Source organism: Camarhynchus parvulus, chromosome 2, assembly GCF_901933205.1.
Source record: "Camarhynchus parvulus chromosome 2, STF_HiC, whole genome shotgun sequence".
Classification (NCBI taxonomy): domain Eukaryota; kingdom Metazoa; phylum Chordata; class Aves; order Passeriformes; family Thraupidae; genus Camarhynchus; species Camarhynchus parvulus.
In genome coordinates this window covers 31788157-31806000 of record NC_044572.1, presented here as the reverse complement: position 1 = coordinate 31806000, position 17844 = coordinate 31788157, and the positions used below count along the sequence as shown (strand labels likewise).

Below are 17844 nucleotides of genomic sequence, written 5' to 3'. Positions count from 1 at the left end.
TGCATCATTCTGGTTTTAAACATACTCTGCTCAAGACAGTTAATCCTTTCCACCTCTAAAAATTTTTGAGGGACATGTGAAATGAGCATCAGCTGTTTGCATGAGCTTTCAGATCATTCCTGCTAACTCCAATTTGTTTCTGTTACTTACTAAATTTGGTGAGGAATTGCCTCAGAAACAGTAAAAATTTTTAAAAGCAGTGGCTTAAGAACTTTTTGGGTAGTATCTAGTGAGAATAATCTCCCACTACTGATTTGTAGTGAATAATCCCAATTTTTGTATAAATTGATGACCAGAGCCTGAATGAGAAACCAAATTTAAACCTTTTGTTTCCTCCATTTAATGTAAGTGAACATCCAATATCTCTGTAAGCACCAGCTTTTGTTAAAATAGGATACCTACAGGACAGTTTTACTTGGTACCTACGCGTGGAGCTGTCAGGGTGTTTGCTCTGCAGCCTTTGGGCTGTGGGCTCTTTTATTTTGTGCTGGTTAGGCTGAGAGAACTGCCTGGCTGAGAGTGGTGCCTGAGTGTGGTGGCATTACACAAGGGTACACTAAGGGGTGCAGTCTGTGCCACAAAGAGGCTTACAGTCCAATTATACAGATGTGGAGACAGAAGGAGAGGATGCAGACTACACAATATCTTAGATAATGCACTAAAGCTGGGGTTGAACACCAAAGCACTCACCCAGTCCACAGGCCTTCCTTGCTGTAGGTTTTCAGTTTAATAAAAGTTGCTGTAAGAAAATGAGCAATTGTTTGGTTATTTTTCATTACCACTCTCCATGGGTTCCTAAGGAGTTGTTCTCATTTAATCTGTGTGGTATCAATAAGACATCCTGACTAACCCTGTTTCATCAAATGGTATCACTAAGATAAAGAGCAAATATTCTTCTGCTGTCTTCATTTTCTACATTACCACAGTTGCTTTTTGCTGTTCAGTGTAGGACAATGAGATTTTTCAAGCTTTTCTGATGGCAGAATCTGTCCCAGGTCTTTGCACTCATGTTTATTATTTTGTCTTTGCAGCACATGATTGCAGATACTGTTCGGTCATTGAGACATTGCAGAAATAACCAATTTGGTGAGTAGACAAAATTTCCTATTTCTTTTGACTTTGTACATCCTTGAGGGTTTGTTGAGTTTTTGGTTTGTTTTTTTTTTTCCCCATGTTTTCTTTCCAGTTGCTCAGGCTTGCTACAGAGTGTGGTAAAAACCTATTTAACCAATAGGCAAGAGAAGGCATCATTTTTGGAAGATCAACACAGCAAAACCCACAGTTTTTGCTTTAGTTTACAAAATGTTTCTAGGAACAGTTTCCAAATTTTAGTAAATTACTTTCCTGCAAAAATTGCCATCTCTTCAAATCTCTTATACAGATCTGTGTAAGATCTGTGCCAGCTGCACTCAGTAATGGAGGCCCCTGGTGTATGCTGGTGTTTCTGCCTTTCCCAGCTATCAAGGAGTCTCCTGCCAGTCTGAGTGTTTTGGTAAGGAATTCACAGCTGCCTTGGCTTCCAGCAGCTAGAGGATGGTACTCATCCCCACAGCTTCTCACTCAGCTCTTCACCAAGAGCAATTGTTTGCTTATCTGGGCTTCTTAAGGACGTTTCACAAAACTGTAGAAGTCTTGAAGGTGTGAAGATCCTGTGGGTTTCTTGAAAGTGGTTGAGTAGGAAGAAATGAGGGGGTTGTTTCCTCTTCTAGGAGAAGCTGCAAATATAGCTGTGCCTGCTTTAGACACTGGAGGATCAATGCTGGAGGCAAGGACCGCGAGTGCCTCAGCTGCACAGAGGACTTTTTTTGTTTGCTTTTTTAAAAATATTTTTGTTGTTGTTTCCGCCTTATTAGCCACTAGAGAATCCAACCCTGAGGGACCATGCCAGAAAACTTCAGCTCTCTTTGTTCTGCTGCTAACAGAGGAGAAACCTTGCTTTTCTCCTTCTCAGTGTTCTTGTTCTCTGCAGAGATGTTAAATACAGGAAGGGGACAGAAGAACTACTTTAGGAAGCAGTTAGTTTTTAAGCCAAACTCACTAAACATGTCGTTTATTGAGGCCACTAAAACCTCTTTTTCAAAGAGAAGTTCAGAACTGTGATGCAGCCTTGGGGAAAATAGAGTTGAATAATAACTTCTTTCCACTGACTTTTCAGCAGCTGTCAGCATTGACTCCAACAAAAAGAATAATAATCATAATTTTAATTATAAATACAGATACCTTGAAGAAAAATAGGTACTTTTAAGAGTTTTGTTAAACATTTGCTCTATAGAATTACCACATGTATATACAGTATTGCCTTTAAACAATGACTGCTCAGTATTATGGTTCTTGAGTAATTTTTCTAAAAATATTTATAAAACATATATATATATATATATAAATGTATGTAAATGTATATAAGAGAGGAAGGGAGGGGGAAGGAGCAAGATGTGCCTTCTTTTATTTCAGATACAGAAGGAAATATTGATTAATCCAAACCATGCCTCTGTAAATTAAAACGTCTCCTATTTGGCATTATGAAAAGTAACATTGTTTCTTTTCAGTGATGTGAGGGTTTTTTGCACTTTCCCTGCACATCTTTCATCTCATTTTTGCCTTTTTTATTTTTCCAAGTGATTTTGTAAGTCTTGCAGCATAAATCCAAGGTTAATACCTGAGATTTATCATATAATCTGGTAGTTTGAAGTAGGAAATTGTTATTTTATTTTAGCCCACACTTGATTTATTGTGAAGCTGGCATTTAAAAAGCAGCTCATACAGACATCCCTGTAGGCACTTTTTTTTCCCTAAAATTCGTTTAGGCATGAAATGAATTCACTGAATATTTATTGAGACTTTATGGACAGTTTCCTTTTCTAGTGGGCTTATTTTGCTCTCTGGAATGTGAATCTTTCTACTGCATCAATTCCCAGATTGGCCTAAGAGCAGCAGGCATCTCGCTCTAGGAAGAAATTCAAACAAAACTAAGCAAGGAATATTATTATTGTTTATGAACTGTATCATGTATATTAAGCTTGCAGGCCAAAGTGTTTCTGGATTAGAAACTGGTTAGGCTCCAAGTAAAACTGAAATGCCTGTTTAAAGCAAATAACATTTATATCCTAAATCCTGAAAACAAATAATAGCATTTCCAAAGTGAGGAAGAACAGCCTGAGAAAACAACATAATTCAAGCTTTTGTTATTTGAGGTGTTAATGAGAAATACAAATGTTTTTTACTATGTTCAGCACAGCTGCTGGGATCCTGTTCCCTCAGAACAGAAAGGTCAGCTCTATATCCTGACAGAAATTTATCACATTATCCTGTTCTCTCCAGCACTGCTCAAGTGAGATGGCTGCTCTGCAAGAGCTCTTTAGAGCAGCTGCCCAGGAGCCCCATCAGCAGCCACAGGCAGAACTGGCTGCATTCACATCCCATGTTACCCACACAGCACCGCAGAGAGGTCTTCAGAAACAAGTGGGATTGGTGATTCCTGGAAACTTGCTCATACACCTGGAGAGTGTGGAGAAAAGGATGATAATGAAACAAAGGAGAGGGAAGAAGTGTATGAGTTAAGCTGATTGGTTCAGGGAATTTTGAAGGGTTTTTTTTCAATTTATGGTTATATTGAGGACATGGACATGAATGGAGCTTTCCAACTTTGCTCGTCTGCCAGAAGTCATTAGTGTTGCTTCTCTGCCTGTCTTGAAGGATCTTGGTCTTGGCTTTCTTTTTTCTGTCTCTGCTAGTCCCAGCCATGCTGGATGGTTTCACAGGCAGGGAGGTCCCACAAGCCCATTTTGAGCATAAAGCCTGTACCAGAGAACAACTGCTATTCAGGCCACCCTTCAGACTGTCTGTTACACAGCTAATTCCTCTTGCTGCATAAACTCCCATGAAATGGCAGCATGACTTTTGTCTCTGTTACTAGATCAGAGATCAAAAGCCTAACAGATCAAAACACAGGGGTCTGTCAGAGCAGCTTTGAAGAGGTTTCATATCCATCTGCTGCGCTGTCACCTTTCACTGGCTCTGAAGAAAATCATCCAGGGCCTGCTGTCTTGTGGACTGTGTTAAAATTTTTGAAGAGTTGCTGGCTGGGTTGCCCACCCCTGCTCAAGGTCCCATTGTGCTGCCAGAGCAGCACAAAGGAAACCTTGAACCACCCTTACAGGGGATGGACTGCCTGTACTGCCAGCAGAACTAAATCTTCCTCTTGGGAAGAGTCAGCTTCTTGCCGTCCTCATGTCCCCCTCCTTTATGCATGCTGGCTGCCCAGAATTGCCTATTTTTTTTTCTTCTCTCCTGTTCTCTATCTAGCTGTTACCTCATTCATTGCACTTGAGCAGCAAGTCCTTTGGGTTACTGGCTGTCTAGCACCCGGCAAGTGGCACAGCAGTGACTTTGTGACAGAGGACAGAGAAGCAGCAGACAAGGCACAGCTTTTTGATCCATCCCCTTTCTCCTGTCTTGCAGGCAATGAAGTTCCTTCGAAAGAGCATCACGAGCTGAAGCCATACGTCCACCACCTGCATGTCATCGACAACCAGCAAGTTCTGTTTGAGCTCTCTCACAGGATAGAGCCGCGAGCGTGAGCGTGCACAGCTTCATGTAACCTTGTAACTGCAGCACTTTGAATTAAGTGAATGTTTATGCCAAGCATGTTGCTTCCCTATATGAGAACGGTTTACTGAGTTTTATCAGTATCTCACACAACATGCGCAGGAAAATCAGGCAAGAGCCAGCAAAGGGGCTGCTCGCAGGATTGCAGGGCAAGCTTGGTGCCATTCCCACTGCTCCCTGGGACCTGAGGCAGCAGAGCAGTGTCCTTTGAGCTCAGGAGCTTGGTTTCTGTGAAAATATTGTTTGGTCCTGTGTAGCTTTCAATGCAGATTCTGCCAGTATTAGAAAGAAAGGAATCATCGTGTCACAGCAGCAAAACATTTCAGCGAGCAACATGCCGCAAGGGGGTTGATTCCCAGTTCACCACAGTATGTACCTCACTAATTCAAGGCTGCCAAAGTACTGTTGCCAAAAATAATGTGCAATCTGTGCAGCTCCCATGAGTCCACTGGAGCATAGTATTTGAGATGTGTGAACAACCTGGAACAGGAATATAACAAGGCAGTGCAACCAGATGAAACTCGAGAGTGCATTGTGATGTGGAGGTCAGCAGTAAACAGTTCACTCTATGGCTCCTCTACGAATATGCTTTATAAAACACACTGTAGGAGCCAATCCACTTCTCTTGCAATTTATGGATACAATTGTTTGTATACTGAAAACATGTTATTTTCTTCCTTTTCAGTTATCTCAGATTTAGCACTGGCTCCTGCAGCTAATGCATTATAAATTATTATAGCAGGAACTTCGTTTTCTGCTTGGATTACAGCTTTTTTGGTATCTATTCACAGGCAAATGCTTAGATCCATCTACATTTCTAATTCTCCCCATTGGAAATACCATTTCAGGAAGTAAAATTTCACCTAACTTGCACATGCTTCTAGTTTTTAAAGAGCAGAAAGGTGCCCCTTACAGGGTACCAGTGTAATTACCTGCATACACACCAGGCTCTCAGCATCAGAGTGCCTTTACTGCTTTTGTCCCTTTCACAGCCCTCCCCATGACAATTCTCGTGTAGTTAAAAGTACTGTGTCTGGGCCTGTGCTAAGGCAGCATTTCTAAAGTAATGTCTACAGCTGACCTACATCTCAAGCACCATCATCACCTGGTTTCCAGTGCTAAGGAGTTGCCCTGAGATGATCCAGTGAATGCCACAGGAATGTGCGGAGGGTGCTCCTTGGCATCTTTGTGCACTGACTCACAGTGACGGTGACGGTCTCTTTACAGAGCAGGGAGGATACATTGCATTGCTTGCCCATCTCTGTTGTATGTTTTCCACATGAGGAAGACTTCCAAGAAAATGCTCCTTTACTAAAATGTGGGAATACTGAAGTAGCATGCTCTTCATAATTGTGTTATCTCTGGTTTAAAGGGATTTAAAAAAAAAGCAGCTTTAACACGTAGTCTGTGGGGGAATCTGTAGAATGCATTCAGTTTTCCCATCTGTGAAATATTGTATAGATCTATTGTAAAGGAAACAGATGTTTCAGAAATGTATTTGCTTGTACTTTGTTATTATCAAATACTATATGATTTTTTTTTAAGAAAAAAGAAATTTCTTTTTACCCAGTAAAAAGAAAAAAATAAACTCTTGCTGGCCATGGAGTAAAAATTTCCTATGTTCTTCTGTAGATGTGACTGCACATATTGTAAATAACTTTTTTGTGCAAACAGACCAAAACTGTTCAAATTAAGATACTAGCTGTGGTGGGCTCATTTTTGCAGTGTAAGAACAAAAACCAGATGCAATTTGCTGCTTGTGTTTCTGCAGTTCTTCCTAGGGCTACAGCACTTAGAATTCCCAACATAGCTGCATTACCTGGATGCTTTCCTGGGTTTTGAGCTCCCTCTTGTGAATTTTTTTTTTACTGTGGCATTATTTTTAGGAACCTGTATGTAGACCAACCTGCATGCTTCAGCTTGTGTGGTGTAACACTCTAGTCCACAAAGTTGTTCTGGAAATCTGTGGGAGAGGGAGCATTCAGAGGTATTCAGGGTGAGAAGGTGGGGCTGTTTCTCAGTTCACTGCATTTGGCTCTGTGATAGTTTTGGTGGCTACTGTGGATGAAGCAGCAGCTATGTTGGAGAAGAATAAAAGACAAGAAAATGAAAGAAGGAAAGAAAAAAGGAAAAAAGAAGAAAAAAGATGACTCTGTGCTGAGGGTTTGATTGTAAAGCCTGATAGACTTACCTGGAACTCTCCTTACTCTGCCAACTCAAAATGAAGTAAGGGGATGGGTTAACTCATCCCAATAGGCTTTGAGCCAGCTGAGGTGTTGGCTTTCTGCACCTCTGTAATTTCACACCAAATCAGGTGTTGTCTACCATTTGCAGCTGGCATAAAATCAGTCTGAAAGCACACAGCCAGCATTAACCTTGTTATCTCTGCTGTGACTGATTAGACAACTTGTCACAACTTGTCACAGCTTTTCTTCAATTTTTTTACCACTACTTTTTGTAGTGGCCTGTATAACTCAGATTTAAGTTTCAGGTGTGAGGATCCAACATGGCTGCATCAATTAAGTGTTGAGAATTGGGCCTTAGAACTCTTCCTATAAAGGAAAAGTAAATAGCCCGAACCTGTAGCTAATATGTCTAATTAAAAAAAGGCCCTTCTATATCTTCATTCCACCGGTAAAGTATTGCAGAGCTTTGCTGCAGACTGGCAAGCAGTTTGAACATGTGGAAGTTAGGAGGAGAACTAGAAGTAAACCCTGTATTAGGGAAGGGCAGCACTATAGAGCCTCTCCCAGGGTCCAGCACTGGTGATATTGTGTGATTTTTTAACATCCTTCAATAGTGCAATTAGATTATGTGGTATAAAATCTATAAATCTTGTAAATTCCATTTATCGCAATCACATCTGGGGTTAAATACTCTGCACACGCTTTATTTTTAGTACCTAAGAGGATTAATTAGATAGAACAAAGGAAAGAGCTGTGTCACTTTGTACCTCTTTGATATGGGATTTTGTGGCAACAAATTTAGATGTTTCTCTAACACAGCTTTTTGATTCCAACATCATCTTGAATAGCAATAAATTTCATTTGCATAGCAGTGGCAAAAGAAAGGGTGTTATCAGAAATAAGACCTGTTCTGCTGTAAAAATTACAAAGAAAGATGTAAATACTAAACATTTTAGCAGAGTAATATTTATTTGCATAGCCTATTTATTGCCATCTTATACACTGTTAAAGACTGGGATGAAGTCAATGAGCTGAGGTAAGAACACCTGCCTGTTCCCTCTTGAGTGCCATAAAGGTGTCAGCTTGCATTAAAAGTAATAAAATAGAAACCCCCAAATCAAGGTATTTACCTAACTTCTCAGGGACTACAGCTAGTAGTTATCCACCATCATGAGACCTGGTATGTATGAAATAATCTGATTTACCAGAATCAATGTTGCCAATGTTTTCCTTTGCATATTTCATGCTTGTTTGCCTCTGTACATATTATTGTGTCGTGTATTTATGAGCGCTAGTAAGCAATAATTTATATGTCAAAATGGCCAAGCAATACAAGGTTAAAACTTGTAGAAGCAACTGTTATGTTTATCTTGCATTTTCCAGTGTTTTTTAATATTGCTTTTCAAAATATAAAAACTACCTTAATGAAGTCTGGGCTCTGTGCCTTTATGCCTACCACACATACTTATTGTTCCAAAGTGGAATATTTTACTTCCAGTCCTTCAGTTCCACAGACCCTCACTGCATTTGTGAGATGGATGCAGGCTCACACAAAGGCTCAGGAGCCTGACCCCTTTCAGAGCTGCTCATCTGTCTCTGGTCAGTGGGACTTGCTGGTACCAATGTTTCAAAACTAGGAATGATGTTAATGGGGCCTCAGCTGTGCCCTGTCATCACAGCTCAGCCAAAGAGGGGCCTCGAGCCACCATGAGAAGTCCCTGTGGGAGAGGGGAGGAGTAAATCTATCTTCATATCCTCTGGAGTCTGCTTATTGGCACTTGATCCTCTTACTGAGGACAGCAAATGCTTTCCCCTGTCATCAGTCATCCCTGATGCTGCTGTTTCCTCTCCTTCCTCTGGGCTGGTCTGCAGCAGGAAGGCAGAGCTCAGCATGGGCTGCAAGTGCACTGTAAAGCAGCTGAGGCTTGCCCTGTCCTTCCTTGCTTTCCACTTACTAACCCCGGGAACCAGCAAGCCAAACCTGGATGTTTCAGACAGAAATAACACTTGGTACTTACAACATGATGGCAGTTCAGAGTGCTTTACAAATAGGCAGTACTTCATTAATTAATACTTAGTACTTAAGACTCTGAATGTCTGCACTTTAAGTAGTCTTAAGCCTGACCTTGAAAGTGTTTGTGCTACTGTTAATATACAGATAGGGTGAATTCTAACCTTAATGTTTAAAATAAACCTGAATTGTTGACAATCCTCCATAATGATGTTTAAAGATACATTACAGACAGACATACTTTTCCAGATCCAATCGCACAATCTGAAGAATTAATGTTCTCCTTGGTTTGTCCCTTCATTGGATATCACTGCTGTCTCTGTGGTGTAGCCCAGAAGACTGGGAGAGAACCTCCAGACCAGTTGCAGTAATTAAGCCACACGTGGCTGCATGCCAGCAGCTAACTTTGCAGGAAGGGCTCTCCTTCCCTCCACTGCCCTTGCTGGGAGACTTTCACAAGAAGAGTGATGATATCTTTTAGATGATTTGCAAATGGCAGGGTGTGGAGCTGAGGACAGCTGCCTTGCAGCTCCAGTTGTTAGAGGAGCCACGAGAAGAGGCTGCTGGGCTGCAGATATGTCTCTTGAGACCATCTTGCTAAACTGTTCAAATAAGGGCTCTTCTATCCCTCTCCAGCAAAAAGAGCTTGACTGGTGAAGGCCTGCAATTTGAGGTGGTTAAGGGACTCTGTGAATTTTAACTGAAGTAATCTGAGGGGTCTGTGAAGAGCCATTCCTAGAGGAGCTGTGTGAGCCCAGAGGCAGCAGATGGGGGCAGTTTGCTGGGGGCCAGCACAGCCCTTCGTGCAGAGCAGCACTGACCTGCATGGGGACTATTGCTCTACCCCAGGTAGGGATGAGTTCCTCTTCTCAGGAGGAAAAAGCTGCTCAGCCTGAAAACCAAACCTCCCAAATATTTGCAGCATTTCACGTCCCAGCAGACTTTCATGCTACCCAGAGCCTCTGCCCTGCTGTCTGCTGCTATGAGATGGCAACTGAGATATAACAGTGAAACCCGAGAAGGTAAGTCTTCCACCCTTACAATGCCCACCATTTCACACTGGAGACTTGTGGGAGGGCACCTTACACTCATGGGTACAGTAATACTGTGAAATACTTGCAGTTGTATCAGAGTTCAAAGAATTCAGCAGTGTCGTTAAAGTCTGGAGGACTGAGGAGGTCTGCAAAGATGGGCCAAACAAACGGTTGTTGAAAGGGATGTGTTCTCCTGCACTCCCTCTTGTCTGGAGGAAGGTCTGTTGATGGCCCTGAGATTGACTCAGTTGGTTAGAGCATGGTGCTGACAAAGCTGAGGCTCTGTTGGTTAGAGCATGGTGCTAACAATGCTCAGGCTGTGGGTTTGAGCCCAGTAGGGGCCATTCACCTAAGAGTTAAACTTTGATCATCCTTCTGGGTCCCTTCTAACTCAGAATATTCTGTGATTTCATAAGACCCCTGTTAACACCCTTGAGCAGCATCTGCTACAGAGCCTTTAAAAGTATGACAGTGCTACAGTCTGCATAATTTCAATTTTCACTGCCCATTGCAGTGGTAAGCAGTTGCAGCTGGTGGTCTCCCCAGAAGGTTTGTACTGCCACTTACTTGCAGAGATGCAAATCCATGCATTTAGGGAACTGTCTGGACTTCAACATGGCTTTTTCATCTGTTTCTTATAGCAGGGAGGGAAAGTGGCAGTGGCAGGAAAATCCACAAACGCCAGAGGTTTGTGTCCAAAAAGGAGACAGAGGAGTCCTGCAACTGTATTCGAATAAAGGGAGAGAGTCCAGTGAGGCACACGCCCACGGGGTTTTGGAGGGCAAAACCTTTTATCCCAAACCCCTGACTGCATGTTGCCCTGTTCCTTTCCCCGCTGGCTGAGGTACCAGGAAGGTATAGCCTTCCCAAACCACCTAATCCTTATCCTCTCTTGAATCTATTATTTTACCCCTAAGCTCAGAAACTCAGGCTTGTGCAGACCCTTGATTGTTTCAGGAACCAAGCTGTCTGGGCTCTACAACAAACCTACAGCCCAAAGTTAGCAGAGACATTAAGACTCTTTTCAGAGACCTTAACACCCACACCTTCACTCATCAAATTGTTTGTAAAGACCTTACCTTTCCTATCAGCATGATCTAGAAAGCTTTGGAAAATTTCCCTTACCCTGAACAGTTCTGCTGACCTTTTCCAGGTTCCATTTCCCCAGGGGAAATCTCAGGGTAGAGGCAATCCTCCCCATTAAGAAAAACACCACCATCCTAGAGAAACCAGGCAGCCAAAACCGAGGGAAAAACTCATTTTAGGGTTAGGAAAGAGAAGAGCCATTTGGGAGGTCGCCCTAATGCTTTCCTTTTTTATTCTCTGCATGGGTCTGGTTGATTGCTCTGGGATTTTTGGCTGGTGAAGTTGTTACTTTGCAGGGAGAGGTGGATAGTGCTGTGTTTGCTTGTAAGCAGGGCTGATTCCTAATAAAAGGTGTTTTGTGGGCTGCCTTTAGTGCTCTTTACCGTCCTAGTACCAGTAGTTCCTATGCCAAAGGTCTCACCCTTCATCTCTGTGGTGAGGAATCAGAGTAGACCTGGGGGTGCTAAGGAATAGTGAATCAACATAGTTGAGAATAAAATTTGATTGGAAAACCAAACTTTACCCTTTTTAGCTGGAAATGTGATTCAGTTGTATAAGTTTATAGAAGTACATGAGCAAGATATGAAGATGCCTTTAAGCAGAATCAGATGAGCTAAACCACACTGAAGGACAGTAACTGGGCTGGGCAGCCTGCCTTGAGTAGATAGGTCTTAAAAGATGGTTTGTGCAAGGAAATGGGCTATAAATTTCTTGGCCTTTCAAATATATTCTCTTGCAGAAAGTTGTCAGGACTTCTAAAACTTGCAGCATTTTGTTCTGTTCTCCTGCTGTTGCTAACACCAATTCAAGCCCTTTCCTGTCTGCAGCAGAGAAAGAGTGACTGCTAGTGCTTGAGATAAAGTTATAAAAAAAAAAAAAAAAGGAAAGGAAAAGTCTTGCCATTGTCCCAGCTGAGTGTGGGGCTGCCTCTGTAGGAAATGAGTAAGATGAGAGTGCTACTTAGCAGGGAAAAATGGCACTGGCAGAACTTGTCTGTTTAACCTAAGTGGTGAAGTGTCCCTTGAGAGAGGCACTGCCAGCCACGACAGATGGCTTGAAAGCAAAGAGCTGTGGATTGCTGGAAGGGAATTTACTAGCAAATGTAAACAGGGGTGTTCCAGACCTAGAAATGAAAAAGGAAGGTAAGCATCAAGCCCCAGATCAAGCGCCTCTTTGGTAAGTTATGAAGGCTCCTGTCAAATGTTTGTGAGAGCTCTCTGGAATGCTAGTCAGAGGTTTTGTTGCTTCATGAGCAATGAAGCTGTTACTGAGGTCACTGGGCTTGGCCCCAGCCAAGCGTGGCTGTTGGTGGAGGTGACTGTGGTACACTCATATATCTGCTGAGAAAGCCAGCTCAGCAGCTCCAGGTGACAATTCTTAGGCCATAAAGCCTTCAAAAGTTTGAAGTCTTCAAGTTACATCAAGCAGCTTGATAAAACTTTAATCAAAACAGTTGCTGTCATAAGTCTGTCTCCCTCTCATTCAGAAAGACTGTGTGAAATCAAGTTGAACTTCTATTGATTTCCACTGGGTTTTAAAAACCCAGGATACCCCAATGTCTGCTGTCAGACTGAGTCTCTGGCTACACTACAAAACAGAGTATGGTCTCTCAAGCCAATCTGAAATACTTTGAAGTAGCAAAAAATGCTGAGCTGCTTTATCTGCTACTCATGCTGGGCTTCATACAAGGCCAATCCCTCTTATCACAGTGCAGTGCCAGAAGAGGACCAGGCAGAGCTGCTGGGTGTTGGGTGCCCTGTCACACTCACAGGGATGAAAATTGTTGTGGCTGACAGCAGCTGCCAGCATTGAATTTGGCTCAAGGCTACAGCTACATGCTCCAGCTTCAGGGCACATTGTTGGTTGGAGGTCACTTTTTAACCCAAATAAGTGATGATGTGCTAGTAGGAACTAGAAGAGGGGCATAAGACAGGGTGTAGAAAGAACTGAACAAGTCCAGCACAGCAGAGGTAGAACAGATGAGTACTGTTAAGGGAAAATAACATGCAAATCTGAAGAAAACTCACACATGTCTGAAAATTCATTTAGACCCTTGTTTGCTGCTTAGTTGATGAGGTTTACCTAATTTTAAGTGATGTAATTCTCTTTGCTTTTAAATTACAGTTTCTGCTGAAGAGTATAAAGTAGTTTAGTCAATCAAATTTAATTCTGTGCATTTTGCAAACTTGATTGATTGCTCAGAGCAATTTATATGACTCCAGGGAAGCCGGTCCAGCTTTGTACACATGCAAACGAGGAAAGACTTCAGCTAAATGTTAAGGTTTTCAGAAGACATTGAGAGATAGTAGCATGGTGAAGGTTGGTATAATTTCCCAGAAATAACCAGACAAGAAACTACTGGAGCCACGTTACTGTAAGGCAGACAGGGTTCTTATTGGGGGCATCTCTGAAAGGAGTACATCAGCATCCTGACCAAGCAAAGAGTTTGGTTGACTTGTAGTTGGCTGGTGCCAGCCAGAACAAACTTTTCCTGCAGTTAACCGGCTTTGAACAGTATCTTCCCTTTCAAAAACTCAGAATACCATTGACATCTAGTGGTGAAATCCTGTGCCCAGAGAGTCAGTTTATTGCATCAAAACTGCTGGAATGACCTTGAGGGACTGCAGGACATAATGCAGCAGTGAGAGGCTCCTCTGTCATCTCCATGATCCACTGACCCCATTTTATTAGATTTGTTGACTCAGATTCCCGTTTAAGGGGACTGATGGGATTATCTGTTCAGCTTTTTTTGTGCATGTTCTTCCCTGGGTTTAACTTTCAGGCTTTTTGATGAGAGTGCACATTCACTTAGGACAGATGCTAATGGCAATAAAGACTGCTGCCTTCTCATCTGCCAGTAGTCCCTGGAGTCAGCATCCCATCCAAAGCTGTTGGCTGTAGTGAGAGTGTGAGAAATAGCTACTCACTTTTCATAGTTTAGGAAGGTTTTTTAAACCTTATCAAAAACACAACAGAAGACTGAATAAAAAAAAAAAAAAACAGGTTACGGGCACAGGGAGCAAAAGATTTTCCCTGCCATGTGCTCAGCTCCCTCACAACGGAGGTTTTCCCTTTTTAACCCTTTTTAACCCCTCCCAAAGTTCTGTCCATCAACCCCTTCTTCGCTGTCCAGTGGTGGAGATCTCTTCCTCACATCCTGATTGGAGGTCAGATGTCACCATAGTGACAAGCTGACCCTCCCAGATGTCCCAACTCCAGCTGTCCCTTGATAACCACGTGAGGGGGTAAGACATACCTATAAATCTATAAAATCTTTCTTAACCTATATACGTGATATTTGTCTGTTAATTGTGAGAGTCAATCATCACATTACTCATCTATCACAAGAGCATTTGGTCTGGGGCAGCTTCTGCAAACATGCTGCAAAGTTGTCTGAGTGTGTTTGACAAAAGCAAGCAAATCCTGCTGGGTTAATGGCGTGAGGCTGAATCCACTGTTCAGCCAAAGGATGGGGTTTGTGAGCCCAAGGAGTGGTTTTTCTTCTGAAGGTGCTGTTGTACAAGGCTGGTGGTAGAGTGTGGCTCTGTTCTCTGTGTCACTGGTCCCCCCAAGGAGCACAGCTGCAACCAGCCAGCTGCAGCTGCCACTTGGTGCCTCAGGGAAGCGGCAAACAGATAGACAGGAGCATTTTATTGTCATATACATGGCAAGCCTCCTCTGCATAGTAAAACTCATATTTCAGCTCCACACACAGCATGGGTATTTGTGCTTTACCCTACCATTGGTGCAGCCAATGAGTGCAGCTCACTGGGGGTTTCCCCAGACTTGCTGTGATAGTGCAGCTATGGTCACAGTGACAGCCTGGGGCCCATAACAGGACTGCTGACACTTGCTCTTTTGTGGACTGGGGAAGAAGAGTGCTCCTGGACAGCAGCAAGAAGGACTGTCAATAGGACTTATTCATTTAGTGCCACTCAGAGGGCTTTGAAGGCAAACAGAAAATGCTCACCAGTTTAAGGCACCAAGAGACAGAGAGGAGTTGCTGTTTTAAGGAGAAGAAACTTCAGAGAGGCAGAGAGCCATGGCCAAGGTCAAATGGCACTAGAGCACATCCAGATCGAGCCTCACCCATCCCTGGGCACTTCCAAACCATTGGTGCTTCCCCTGCAGCTGCTCCCTAAACCAGCTGTACACTGTAAAGGAGCCAGTGAAGGTGAAAGAGGCAAGGGCCTGATGGAGACAACTGGAAGCTGAAGGGTGGCAGGGCACAGGCTCCTCCTGGATGGCTGCCCACAGCCTCTTTGTCTCCAGAGAACTGCACAGTTTTCTGCTTGGTGGAGCAGCTGTGGTATGGCTTACACAGGCTCTCTATTCTATGGACTTTGAGGCATTTACTACTTTGTTTTGAGGAAATCAATGTCACTTGCAAAATCTTCCTCTTCTTTAGCGGGGTGCCCATCCCAGATGGTGAACTTTCTCCAGCTGCTTCTCCTCTGCTGCCTTGTCTGCCCCTGTGCTGGCTGACTGGCTGGATAAGCCTGCTCTGGGGAAATGAGGTGGTTTTATGGGCAGGGAAGGTCACTTGCAGGGAGATAGAGGATACAGCTCACAACTGCAAGCATGGAGGAGGCATTTTGGAAGCTGGAGAAAGGTGCTGCACCTTTCTTAGGCTCCTTGGAGCAACCTGCTTCAGTAGTGACACACCCTCCTCTTCCTGGGGGCTGTTCCCGCTGTGGGGCCTCCTCGCTGGCCACAGGTAGGCACATTTCCAGTCTGATCCTTTGCATCTTCCTCAATGGCTTGCCATTGACAATGGTTTATTTCCTGGGTCTCTTATTTTGCCAAAATACCAACCAGCTCTTAATAGTCTGGGCTCTAGTAGCATTTAGCTTATTTGGTTTAATTTCTTCTGTTAATCACTTAATTGAAAGAAGGGGGGCTACTTTTTATTCCTAGTTTGTAGAATCTCAGGCTGAATGCCAACAAATGCATACTATGGCCAAAAACCAGGTAACTTGACCTAGAAAATTGTCTTGTGAACAGGGCTGCACCATCAGTTGATTGACAGATTAGGGAACAATGCCACTAAATTTTGCTGTTAAACTGTGTTCTCCTTTATACCAGCAGTCACTTCTGGAGTCATAGAGAGTACTTGTGAGAGAAAGAACTTACAAGTGATAAAATTGAGGGGAAAAAACTGGTTTTAACCTAGTTTCTAAAGAAAAATTACAGATTATGTCTCTTTTTTGCCCTTTCTTATCCCTTATAGATTTCTAGGTATTTGAGACGTATTTGACCAAACCTGGAAGAGTCAGGAAAGGTTTGTAAATAAATATAATTCTGTGAGGGAACTCAAAAGGCAGCTGGAAGAGATGAGGGGAAGTAAAACAGGAGGCTGCAGCACTGCTCCTCATCCCTGTGGTGCTCTGTGGCCAGCAAGAAGCCAACTCTTCCCTGAGTCCTGTCAGTTCTTGCCCAGGGGAAATTTTGCTGGTCATAGCAATCAATGTGTGGGCACATTTGAGCAAGGCACCATTGGTGAACCTTGCTTTTCAGCTCTGGAGGTTTAGTGTCTAGCAAGACACTGATCCAGGGCCATAATCTAGCTCCTGCTTTTACCACTCTAGGCAAGTCTTCTGATGTTCTTTCATAGTCCTTTGCTCCGGCTTTTTCCGAGTCCTGCCTTTTGTATACCCTGCAAAGAGGGTGAAGTGTCTCAGGCAGGAGAGTGACCATTTGTGAGCTCTGTACCTGACAATAATATCCAAATGTTCCTGCTACCCCATTCCTATGTGATTACTACCTGTAAAAGAGCAGTATTTTTAAAATATATTTAATGGGAAGCAGGAGTAATTTTTGCTTTCTTCTAGAAACACCTTGAAGAGGTGTTTCTAGCTGGAGCAAGCTGGGAAGGCACCAGATCAAGTTTCCCTTGATTTTAAATATATAACATGCAAGTGAGCTTAAGTAATATAAACTGAAGTTTCTGTAGTGGTTGTTTTAGGGTTTTTAATTTGTTTGTTGTTGTTTATCTTTTTTTTTTTCTGTTTGGTTGGATGTTTTTATTTTGGGGGGGTTAGGGATTTTTTTTAATAAAAAGGAACAAAAAAGGCAGGAAATTTCCCATCTCAGCTCAGTGTTGGTGAGTGGAAGAGGAGTCTCACAATGCCATCTAGGGGCTCCTTTGCTTGAGAGAGGACTGCCTGTGTTTAAATCCCACTAGCTGGGAGCTGGCAATGCATTTTAACTGCTCTTACGTGGGCAAGAACAGTTCCAAACATTGATGATATCTGTTCCAAACATTGATGATATCTGTTCAGCCCCTCTCACAGGGGAGAGAGCCTTACAGTATTATAAATATATACTGTCATAATTTTTTGGCACTTATGCCAGATCTGTGGGAGATGTCAGGTAAATCCTGCATTTGAAAACCACATGGATCAGTATTCACTATTTCAAAAATCTGGCTGCAGACAAGAAAAGACTAATTTTAGTTCTGGCAGGGAACTGGATGAGACTTTTCTTCACTCATTAGCAGAGTCTTGAGTGAGCCATTACTCTGCAGTAAATATGGTCTTGACCTTGCTCTGCTCTTGCTTCTGTGGCATGGCTTCACATTTGTTTTGCTGAAAACCTGCATGGAGTGAAAAATCCTTTGTGGGCGAGGTAACTGTCTATGGCAGGATTTGATTTGGGAAAATGGCATCATCATAGCAGCTCAATTGAAGCAAAAGTGCTGGAGCAAAAGTACCAAACACAGCCACAGCAGTACTCGTAGCAGGGATTATACAAGTTGTGGTGGTTAAGCTATGAGTGTGTAACATCACAGTAAGACATGGGCGTTTGGCATCCTGGGTCATTCCTCAGCACCTACAGCAGAATCTATTTTAGGCTTTCTTTATTTTTATCCATCAGTAACTTCCTCTGCTTTAATTCTGTGAGCAAGATGACAGGCAGCCAG

The 17844-nt window shown here is 42.9% G+C and overlaps 1 protein-coding gene across 1 annotated transcript in view; it reads left to right on the top strand.

Annotated features, from left to right (window-relative positions):
- Window positions 1-8220, top strand: part of RAPGEF5 (Rap guanine nucleotide exchange factor 5) — a 157099-nt gene extending 148879 nt beyond the window's left edge. Inside the window, exons 25-26 of the mRNA XM_030971095.1 lie at window positions 1032-1086; window positions 4459-8220. Coding sequence (XP_030826955.1) covers window positions 1032-1086; window positions 4459-4577 — 174 coding nt within the window. The 3' untranslated portion in view covers window positions 4578-8220. The remainder of the gene's footprint in view (window positions 1-1031; window positions 1087-4458) is intronic.
- The last annotated feature ends 9624 nt before the right edge of the window (window positions 8221-17844 follow it).